This window comes from Maylandia zebra, linkage group LG2, assembly GCF_041146795.1.
Source record: "Maylandia zebra isolate NMK-2024a linkage group LG2, Mzebra_GT3a, whole genome shotgun sequence".
Lineage (NCBI taxonomy): Eukaryota > Metazoa > Chordata > Actinopteri > Cichliformes > Cichlidae > Maylandia > Maylandia zebra.
The window spans coordinates 28,516,400-28,528,177 of NC_135168.1; the positions used below are offsets into that span (position 1 = coordinate 28,516,400).

General features: G+C 44.7%; 1 protein-coding gene and 1 long non-coding RNA gene across 2 annotated transcripts; one reads left to right on the top strand and one right to left on the bottom strand.

Annotated features, from left to right (window-relative positions):
- Window positions 1-358: 358 nt before the first annotated feature.
- LOC143413729 (uncharacterized) lies at window positions 359-2,483 on the bottom strand. The gene is made up of 3 exons (XR_013094341.1): window positions 2,172-2,483; window positions 1,812-1,993; window positions 359-507 (listed from the first exon to the last, which is right to left on the bottom strand). It is a non-coding gene; the product is annotated as an uncharacterized LOC143413729 (long non-coding RNA).
- Window positions 2,484-2,943: 460 nt separating this feature from the next.
- On the top strand, window positions 2,944-9,505 carry slitrk4 (SLIT and NTRK-like family, member 4). The gene is made up of 2 exons (XM_004563616.3): window positions 2,944-4,340; window positions 5,134-9,505. Exon 2 carries the CDS (start codon window positions 5,176-5,178, stop codon window positions 7,711-7,713), a length of 2,538 nt encoding a protein of 845 aa, XP_004563673.1. The 5' UTR covers window positions 2,944-4,340; window positions 5,134-5,175; the 3' UTR covers window positions 7,714-9,505.
- The last annotated feature ends 2,273 nt before the right edge of the window (window positions 9,506-11,778 follow it).

The window sequence follows — 11,778 nt, forward strand, 5'->3', positions numbered from 1 at the left end:
GCCCCAGTGGGTTGTGGAGGATGGCCCCTCCCTCTGTGAGCCTGGTTCTGTCCTCCTGTTAAAAGGGAGTTTTTCCTTCCCACTGTTGCCAAGCGCTTGCTCGTATAGGGGTCATGTGATTGTTGGGGTTTGTTTGCTTTTTCTATTGTAGACCTTTACAATACAAAGCACCTTGAGGTGACTGTGAATTATGAATTTGCACTATATAAATATAAATGAAATGCTGTGAAACTCTCATGAGTCTAGTATGAGACAAAAGAGAGGAAATGTACTTTTTTCTCATATTAGATCTGCATCAAAATGAATTTTATGGCACACTAATCAGAGCGTGTGCCATCATTAATGCTCATTATTTCAATAAGGGAAAGTGAGCAGGCCTTACCTGAGCAGCATTACTGGACTGCTTCATGACTGGGGTGCAGTTACCTTTACGTCCAGATGAGGGCGACACATCAAAAAGTAAAAAAAAATAAGACCTGCAGCAGAGGAAAGCAGCAGCAGCAGTGGCTGTGAGAGACAAAAACAATAGCACATGTGAATCCTTTAAAAGACATATTAGGACGCTTTATGTTAATTCCTGAAATGGGATTAGAGCACAGCGGAGTCAGGGCTTCTCTGGTGTTTGGACACAGGAAGCAGCGTTTCGGCCCACATGGCCAGACTACCAACCGACAGCTGAGACGGAAGCAGGGGGTTTGCCAACTGTCTGGCTCATTTTCTAGTAGGCCTGCTTCCCTCAGGCCACTCACAGCCAGTGTAGGAACATGTCCAACACTGTCAAATATCAGCACACTCATACACACAGAGTAATGCGCACACACTGATGAGGGGTGCTTAATTTGCCTTTTGGGGATGCTTGTAAAAACTCCATCTTATATAGATTATTGTGGTTTATGTTGTTTGTTTGTTTTGTGTTTGCTCCGTATAAAAATGAGAAATGATGACTTCCGTTTGATCTATCAAAGGACTGAGACGGCTCAGCCATTACAGTTACCTCACTTTGCCTAATCTCTTTACCAGTAAGTGTTGTTCATCATCATATCTCTGTCAAGCATGAAATGGATGCAGTATTTTTTAAAATGCTTAAGAAAAATATGGATTACAAAATTAGATCGCCTTTTACCTTGCAACGTGTCAGGGTTAGAGTCTGGACAACAACCATGCTATTTTAAGGAAACTGCAATGCAGAAATACACGGGGGAAACTTTATGTAAAAAGATAACAGCTTCTAATTTCTGAAAATATGCTTACTTGACATGTTTAGGATGAAAGCCTGACCCTACACCGGTCGTCTTAGACCTGGTCGATGTTAAGAAGTTGACATACAGGTCGAACAAAAAATGATCTTTATATTTAATCAAAAAAAATCTCATACATATACAGTGGGGGTTAGTATATAACCTGCTGAGGCCTGTGTTCTCAGAATCTTTAACCCAAATCTACTGGGATATGTGATTACTGGCTTATTATATTATTATATATTATCTATATAATATTTTAATTTTTTCTAATTCTTCTTTGACAAAGCCTGACACAGTGACCCAGCATCTCTTTGGTGTTTGAAATATGATGCAATGATTTTGTTCTTGGCTTTGCTGTAGCGATTATTAATTATCCCAAATGCACGCAGGCTCATCCACCCAGTCAGTGTGGAGAGGATGAATGTAAGAGCTGGGCATTTCCAGCCATTGCAGATGTGACATTATAAAATGCACTTCAGTGCAAAATGACACAAACAAAGCAACAAAATAATACTAGAGTTGTTCAGTGTTATGGTGCTGTACAGTCAGACAGGAAGGAAATCTCTGTACCTGCCTGTGTGCATGGATGTGATAGTATAATGACTGCATGTTGAATTTACTGCTTCATCATCATCAACCTTAAATGTAAACTGTTGTTAGCCTCTGCTGCCGTGCAGACGGGCTCACATCCAGACTTCCCGGCTTCCCTTTCTTCGGCCTGCTTTTATTTGTGCGTCACCTGGCCTCGCCACCTGTTGCAAGAGGAAACCAGAGGTGAGGCTTCCGGTGAGCCCAAACGCTGTCAGGTTTCAGGTTGGACTCCCCCTCCAGTGTCAGCTGAGGAGCCAGGACTCATGATAAGATAGATAGAAGAAGAATAATAGCAAGAATGTATAAAAATGTATCTGTATAAGGAGGGGGCTAACTTACCTCCTCTTGTGTCCTCCTCTAATCTGCTTCATCGAGCTCCTTCTTCCATGTTCTCCCACAAACATGCACAATAAACTTGAGCTCCTGACTGACTGATTCTCCATCACCATCTCCGTTTTTGTCTCTCTTCCAGCCCGCCTGACTGCAGCGCTCCTGAATAATAACCCCATCTCCCTCTCTCGCTCGCTTTCTCTCCCTCCTGTTTAAAATGCTGCTCACAGGCGCGCTCCCGTGCCGGGTTTTAAGCACACACACATCCCCCTCTCTCTCTCTCTCTCTCTCTCCACACGGACCTCGGGGACGCGCTCGGTCCGTGTTGCGCAGGTCCGGCCCGCTGTGACTCTTTCGCAGTGCTGCTTTTATTTTCTTAACGGCGCCAAGTCCACCCGCATGCGCGCACACTCCCTTCCTCCGTCTCCATCAGCGCTTTGATCTTGACCCCCCCTCCCCCCCCCCACCCCACGAGCTCACACAGGGTAGGAAATAAAAACAGGTGAAGCCTCCTTTTATTACATTTAAGAATAGAAAAATAATAAAACAAAAAATCTGAATCTGCTCGTAAATATTGAGCAAATGCAGCTGTTGCAGTGTTCGCTCACCCTAATGGATCTGGTTCAAGGTCTGGAGTATCTTTTTTCTCTTTTCGGTCTATGTGAGCGAGCCCCCCTCCTCCTCCTCCTCCCTCCCTCCCTCCCTCCCTCCCTCTCTCTCTCTCTCCCTCTCCCTCCTCCCTCCCTCTCCATCTCTGCATTCTCCTCTTTTTAGTCGTGTGGGAAGCTCCGTGAATGCGGCTGCAGAAGGAGCCAGCATACTTATGCGCCTGACACGGATACTGTTCTGTCTTTACAGGAGGGAGAGAAACACAAGCTTGCTTTTCTCCGGTGTGACACCCCTCCCCCCTCCTCTGCCATTTATTCCACCTGGATATTTTTTGTGTTTTTCCCAAAGAGAGGATTACTTAAAAAATTATCAAGTCCATTTTGATTCTTTTTTTCTCCCTTCCCTTCTTTGGACCTATGAAAGAGCGAATGTGCGGACTTTCGAGCGCCTCACTTGCACCACAGCGGACTAAAGGCTGAATAACTGCATTATTCATTTTTACGCACCGGTTTCTCTTGTCCTCACTCGTCTCTCTGGTTTCTCTCCGTTTTTCTTTCTTCCTCCTTTTGTTCTCGGAAAGGAGCTTCAATATTCTTCTTCTTTATTACAGGGGGAAAGAAACAAACAAAAAAGCATAAGAACTGATTCCCTCCCACTTGGATGAGACTGAAATAATCTCTTCTCCATTCGACTGCAAACAAAGTGAAGAGAACCACCAACAGTTTTTTTGGGGGTGGAGGGATTAGCGCTGCACGGATGGAGAATAACCTCGTGACAAAAGCAACCTGATGGGGGCATTTTGGCCGCTTCTGCCCTCTGGAGCTTTATCCCCGTGCGCAACTTCGCTGGAAACAAACCAGTATTTATTCATTGGCCCTTCGGAGGGTTGCTCAGCCGAGCTGTAGCCAGACGCACAGTGCTGGCCATCATCATCATCATCCCCTCTCCCTCCCCATTTTCTACTCATTGCTACTCCTCTTTCTCTCGATCAGTTCCCCGCCTTTAAATAAAAACTCCAAGAATGATGGACTTATTCCACCGTACTGGTGTCCGCCTTGCGCCCCTTTTCACGCCTTGGAGTCGCCGGACGCGCCGTGAAGATCTCTGAAAGCTATCTGCCTCCCCCCACCCCCCACCCCCTCTTTCTATTTCCCCTCTTTCTACCTTCTTCTACCTTTCCCCCACTCCCTCTCTATCTCCCCTGCACCCAAATGAACGTTTTCCCATGGAGGTAGTACGGCCACTTTGGGGACCGAACGAGCAGCGGGGAGATTTTTCCAAGCAAGAGGAGCCCGTCAGTAAGAGGCGCATCGGGTGAAATCGGACCTCCCTCCTTCTTCGCCTCTCCTCCTCTCCCTCCTCTGTTTCTCCATCTCCGCCTCGCACCTCCACCTCTCCGGTTTGCTCGGCTCCCTACATGGGGCTATAGAGGACTGGGGGGAGACCTTGTTGCGCCCCTATAACTGTCGGCTTCTGCTGGGCAGACTGTTTGCACGGCTCCATCCATGTCTCACCAATGCTGCCCCGTGTCTCCAGAGGGAGCCGCATTCATCACCACCACAGCTTTGGGTAAGTCCAATTTATTTAAATTCAGTCCCATAAAAAAGATCTCTCAGATTTCGTCATGTGGAATTTCTTCTTGTGTCACAGCTGCTATAAATGGGTGCAGCTTAAACCCCTCTCAGTGTGTCAGTAATGGGCACAGTCCCAATTCTTTTTCTTCTCTTTGCTGTGTGCTATTCGCTGGTATTGGAGGTGCTGGCTCCAAATTAGACCTCCCCTAGAAAAGGGAACTGCAGCCATTTGACTTTGATTATGTTGAATCTGAGAGGCACAAAACAGAGTTGTGCTGATGTCTGCGTCTTGCTTTGGGTGTCAGAATAAGATGCATAGACGTGCAGTATTTCAGGGGTTTGGGTAAGTCCAGAGCATGTGCTACTTTTTCCTGCAGTACTGAATAACCTCCATCCAACATTTCAGGCTATCCAGGATTTGGAGGCATGACTGTGTGTCAGTAACAGAGATACGCAGTTCATAGATTCTGATGAAATAGTGGGATCATTGCAAATGTGCATTATTAGCATCGTGGCTAGAATTTATTTCATACAGTGAGAGTAATGTTTTCTTTTTTGTACTTTAAATATAAATTGAGTTAAATATTAAAATTGCAATGCAGTCAATCTCAAATATGAATTTTGATGGTGTGTGTGTGTGTGTGTGTGTGCGTGTGTGTGTGTGTGTGTGTGTGTGTGTGTGTGTGTGTGTGTGCGTGTGCATATCTGGTTTTGTGTGCATGTATGTACGCCTGCGTGTGTGGATGTTTGTGCATGCGCCTGTCTCTCTTTTCTTTTTCTTTCCAAAGGTTACTAAATGGTTTTCTGGGGGAGGATTTCTAACCGGCGAAATGCTGCTCGTACTCCTGCTGGCAGCCTTTTCTTCTTCTATCTCCGGCTCTCTCGCCTCCTCCCTCTCCTCCCCCTCAATGTCGAACGGACCCCCGATGGCAGACCCGTCCGCCCCGGACTTGCTGGCCGAGACCTGCGTCGCCTGCTCCTGCATGTCGGTGGAAAACGTGCTGTACGTCAACTGCGAGGAGATCACCGTCTATCGACCCACACAGCTCATCCCTCCGGCCTCGTCCCTCTACCACCTTAACTTCCAGAACAACTTTCTGATCATACTCTACCCAAACTCTTTCCTCAACTTCACCCACGCTGTCTCGCTGCACCTGGGGAACAATAAACTGCAGAACATTGAAGGTGGGGCCTTCATGGGGATGAGTGCGTTGAAACAGCTGCATCTGAACAGCAACGAGTTAAAGGTGCTGCGTGCGGACACTTTCTTAGGCATAGAAAACTTGGAATACCTTCAGGCTGACTACAACTTAATACAATACATTGAGAAGGGAGCCTTTAACAAACTGCACAAACTCAAAGTGCTGATCCTGAATGACAACCTCATACAGGCACTCCCCGACAACATATTTCGCTTTGCCTCACTCACACATCTGGATATAAGGGGCAACAGGATCCAGAAACTTCCCTATTTGGGTGTTCTGGAGCACATTGGACGCATTGTAGAGCTGCAGCTGGACGACAACCCCTGGAACTGTACCTGTGACCTAGCACCTCTCAAAGCGTGGCTTGAAAACATGCCCTATAATATTTTTATTGGCGAGGCCATATGTGAAACGCCAAGTGACTTGTACGGGAGGCTCCTGAAAGAAACCAACAAACAGGAGCTTTGTCCCATGGGAACAGGAAGTGAATTTGATGTTAGGATGCCACCTGCACAGCCCTCCAAAACGCCCCCAAGTACTGTGGCTCCCATAGCCACGAAAACGCCAAAAACCACAGACTCATCAAAGTTTTATGGCAATGGGATTGTGGCTGGAAGGAATAACCAGATTGTTTCCTTTCAGTTGTGTCCACAGCCCTGCAGCTGCAAAGCCCACCCTTCTGACTTTGGCATTAGCGTCAGCTGTCAGGAGAGGAATATTAAAAATCTAGCTGATCTCGTTCCCAAACCCCCAAATGCCAAGAAGCTTCACCTGAGTGGGAATTACATCCGTGACATCAATCCGAGTGATTTCCAAGGTTTTGAGGGCTTAGATCTGCTGCATCTTGGCAGCAATCAGATTGTCACAGTCCAGAAAGGTGTGTTTGCTAACCTCACTAACCTGAGGAGACTGTACTTAAACGGAAACATGCTTGAACAGTTGCACCCAGAGATGTTTTTGGGCCTCACAAACCTGCAGTACTTATATTTGGAATACAATGCCATAAAGGAAATCTTAGCAGGTACGTTTGATTCCATGCCAAACCTTCAACTCCTGTATCTCAACAACAACGTTCTGCGGAGTCTTCCTGCTTATGTGTTTGCGGGGATCCCATTAGCCAGACTCAATCTGAAAAACAACCACTTCATGACCCTGCCAGTGAGCGGTGTCTTGGACCAGCTGAGGTCACTGACCCAAATAGACCTGGAAGGGAACCCGTGGGAGTGCTCGTGCGATCTGGTTGCCCTCAAACTCTGGCTGCAGAAGCTGAGTGATGGAGTGGCTGCCAAAGAGGTGAAATGTGCCTCCCCTGTGCAGTTCGCCAACATTGAACTGCGCCTCTTAAAAAATGAGATCCTGTGTCCTCGGATGGCGAGGCCGCCCTTTATTCAGACTGGCGCCACCCCTGTTTTGACATCAGTGTCGCCTGCTGGAGTTGGCAAAGCACCACCGGGAGGGCCCGTGCCTCTTTCAATTATGATCCTTAGCATCCTCGTAGTGCTGATCCTGACTGTGTTTGTGGCCTTTTGCCTTTTAGTCTTTGTCCTGAGGCGGAATAAAAAACCGGTGGGCAGGCAGGAGGGGCTGGGGAACCAGGAGTGCGGCTCAATGTCTTTGCAGCTTCGCCGCCACAGCCACAAATCCGGCAAAAAAGGTTCTATCCCCGGCGATGACTTGGGAGGCGAGACCTTCATCCCTCAGACTATCGAGCACATCGGCAAGAGCCACACCTGTGGGATCGGTCGCTCCTCAGACTTGGATGCCGGCTTCAAATTTGCAGACTCGCAGAGGCAGAAGATCATCCTGCGGAACAGCGCAGACAAGGAGAAAGACATGCTTTCCACTCTGGAGCGCAACAAACGCCTCAGCACCATTGACGAACTCGAGGAGTTTCTCCCCAACCGAGAGCCAAGCATGTTCATCCACAACTTCCTGGACAGCAAAAGAGATTTCAACAGTATAGGGATGGGCGGATATGAAATCCGCTACCCAGAGAAAACGCTGGATAAAAAGATGAAGAAGTCGTCGCTGATAGGCGGGAACCACAGTAAGATCGTAGTGGAGCAGAGGAAAAGTGAGTATTACGAGCTGAAAGCCAAGCTCCAAGGAACACCTGATTACCTGCAGGTGCTCGAGGAGCAGACTGCACTGAGTAAAATGTAGGGACTGTTGTGTTTGATCTGTGCATTGATTACACACACTTCTACAATATGAAGTCAGCAACATGCAGGCAGACAGACAGCCGAACACATTTCTCTGGCTCTTTGTCCTCTCGAGACACACACACGTCATTCAAACCTTCAGATCTCTCACCCTCTGCCTTCATTTCCCTCTCTGCAGCCACACACACACACACACACACACACACACACACACACACACACACACACACACACACATACACATACACCTACACACATACACGCACACACACACACAGACACACACACACACAAAGCAAAAAAAGTGCCTTCTGGAAATCCTTAATGACCACTGCAGAGATGGACAAAATGGCTCCACACTACAAGGCTATTAGTAGAATAAGCGTGGATGTATTTCACAGTAAAAGACCTTCTGGATTATCAGCCACTCACACGTACGAATCCTGCAAACTTACCATAGGACACCCTTAAAAAAGCAACCAGACATAGTATCTTTTGCTGCTACTGAAATGGGTACTTATCTTCTTCGTATTTTTTTGTTGTTCTTGTTGTTGTTCTTTTTCTTTTACTGTATTTTTTTCCAACCAAATCAAAGGGTCTTGAAACAGTGCTTGAGAATATACCTCGCTGGCTTCAGCCCGTTTTTTAAAAAAAGAAAAAGAGGGAGCGCTGGTTGTTCTTTTTGCTCTGGAACGAATCATGTCTCCTTCTACTGGGATGAGATTAACAGAATCAGTGACTCAATGGATGCTACTTTGCTTTATTCTATTTTATTTTGTTTTTATTTGACCTTTTTTGTGTTGCTGGGATATCTATTTGATCTTGTGGATGCTCTCCGGAGTTGGCTGCAGACTCTCTGCCATCTTGTGTGGATTACACAGCAGTAGCAGTACACCTGCTCTTTGCCGGGAGGCTAAACAGCTCCCGTTTTCCATTCGTGGGAATTGGAGGCACCGCAAAACTCTTTTGGGGGAATGATTTCATGACTTGTTTTCTTTGTGTAAAGAGCCATGTTAAATATAGTGTCTTCTGAATGGAGTTGTGTTTCTCTTTAAAAATTCCTACTTACAGTAACTGTATGTTTTGGGTGAAATCTAATGGCACATACACTGTCAGAGGACGTTTCTGAAAAATGAAAAGAAAAAACAAAACAAAACCCAATGATTAAAAAAAGGAAAAAAAGAAAAAAAAAGAAATTACAAAGCTGCTTGCCATGTAAGCGTAACCTGGAATTTATTTTGTAAGTCTTACATTATTTGTATCTGTGGGACTGGTTTGTAAATTACAAAGAAAGACACACACACACTCATACTGTACGACGGAGCATCATCAACATCAAGAGACTTCATTGCCAGATTGTCCAACAAACCGCTAATATAATTCAATCGGTGACCCGCCTCCCTGTCAGCTCTCAATTCGTAGAAAAAGAATGAAAATTTAACAACATAGTTAATTTATTTTTCTATGCAGGGTTATTTAAAGAGTTATTGGTATTATTTAAGAAGAATAATACGCAAAGAATGGAAAGGACTTGATAGTGTGCTGCATCTGAGCTAATTCAGTCGATTCAAGGGTTTCTGTTTCTCTCGGTCTGCTGAGGAGCGCCTGCCGGATGAAAGGTTGTGAAATGTGATCTGTGATGTTTCCTTTTTCTTGTGTCGCACGATGAGCAAGAGGCCTGATAGAGTCTGTGACGTTTCCAGCAGTTTCCTTATTCTTATATCTCCCACAGTATCTTGTAAAAGGTTTCTTATTAACATTATGCAACCAAAATAAATGTGCATTAAACTCGATATGCTTCTGGAATTGTTGGACCTGGGAGGAAAAAGGGAGGGAAAGCGAGGGCAAACCGATCGAGGCTCTAAATTGTCAGATCTGGGCCGAACCGTATCGGAAAAACAACCATGTGCAATATTAGCTCAGTCTCCGTTTTGTTTTTAATTTATTTAGTTTGAGATGATATTGTCAGGACAAGTTCTATTTCAAAATTCTTTATTCAACTTAACTCTATCCGGTCCTTATTTAAAAAGTATTGTTAAGTTAAAATTATGAGTGTTTATTGACATTACAAATGAATAGAATGTATCTTGAAAAGTATAATAAATACAATTTTCTATCAGTCATAAATCTCCTGTATATTGGTTAATTTTCTCATGTATAATCATGTTGAAATCAAGGTATTAAAATCAGCACCTCTTTGCACCGTGTCCCCCCTATTTCTTTTAAGCTCGTACATCCTCGTCGTTCTTCGAGGCTGCTTAACTTTCAAGCTTCTGCAAACCCTGCCATTAGCATTTTTTCCTTTCACAGCACACGGTGCAGCGTCTGACAGCTCAGTGTTGGACAAACTAAAGCTGACAGAACGCTGTTCTTGTTTTGTTCGTGTACAAACACTGGCTGCCCTTCAAGCATAATATATAATTGTTTAGTTGCTTAGAAAACTGCCTCTGCAACTTGGGAAAGTCTTGTTTTTTACCCCGAAGGCCATGAACCAGTTCGTGCTTTTCAAGGGAACAGTTTAAGCAACTAAAACCAAGCCAAAATAAAGTCTCCAGCGTGGAAAACTTCATACAAATATGCACATGTGCTGGTTTTTCCTATTTAGATCGCAAAATATTTTGTCCCAAACATCCCCAACTTTTTCTGTCCTTTCAGCTTTTAAGGCAGGTTTCTGAGAGAACACCTGACTTTTTGGTTTTTTTGGCAGGTGTCAAAGTTCCCTCTGTTTATAGACACCCATCAAACATTTATGCCGATTTCATTTTAGGGTTAAAAATTCAGATTTCCTCTTTCTGTGTTAATCCAAGCTTTTGTGCTTTTGGGAAACCAAGTAGCAGAGAGTATGACTCATCCAGACGCCAGAGAATTGTCCTCATTAATTATTAATACCCATGGCAGTTATGAACTAAAAAAGGGATGTGGGGAGAGAGGTGAGAGATAGGAATGTGATATGTATAACCCTCCAAACTGTCTCCCCCATCCTTCCATCATTCTCCGTCTTTCTCATGTTTGTGATCACACTGCTCTGTAATAAAGCAGAAATATCATTTGGTGCTTAAAAAAAGGCACAAATTGGCTGGAGACGCAGCTTTTCAGTCCAAAACTTTACTGCAGTGACTTGGCTCTCGTGCAGGGTTCCTGGAAGGTCGGGTGGGGGGGTTCTCGAGGTGCCACAACACTAGAAAACGGTGAATTTCTATTGCTTTAATTTACCTCGCGAAAGATTAGCAGGACACAAATGCACGAAATCCTCACGAATGTTTATTTCTTTTTTCCTTTCTCTCCTTTCTGCTGTTATCATCCCACCTGCTGCAGAGACAGTTATGCAATTCTGTTCTGAATCCTAACTCTTAAAATCATCTCTGCTGTGCCTCACTGTGTATTTTTATCTGATGGGGTGGCTCTGCAAAAACTACGCCTTTCTGAGGGGAAGGATTTAAGGGGGAGACAGTTGGTAAAAACCCTGCTGGAAGACGTCTGTAGCATGCTTTAATATGGGGAATGGCCACAAGGGGCGCTCTAAGCTAAGAACACAGAAGTGAAATAGTGTGAGTGGACTTCAGGATCACTGATGTTTGAAGGCGTTTGGTTAAAAGAAACCACTGATGTTTTACTCTACTTGTACTCTTGCCTTATTATTATTTTTCTAAGATTTGAAGTGAACTGAGATTTCAGAGGCCCCACAACATGATGACTGTGCCTATTTATATGACCAGGAGTTAATAATAGGTGCAACCATCAGATAAATAATACTAATAAAAATGAGGAAGTAAAATAAAGTAATGCTTAAAAAAGCCCATATGTTCAGTGACTATTGATTATTCTGCATAATTATTATGCCACTGCATTCACAGTGATTTGCAGTCTGTGAGCAGCATCAAGATGATTAATCTCTTCACATCCACCACACAACACGCAGAGTGACAGATGTGAACCAGACACTAAGTCAAAACTAAGTGACCTGCTGGATGCTAAGAGGTTCACCCTCAGAGGTCCAAGGAGTCATTTTTCTATGTGCGTCAGAATATTTGTTATTTTTTTCCTGATTGAACAGAGTTGGAAAAAC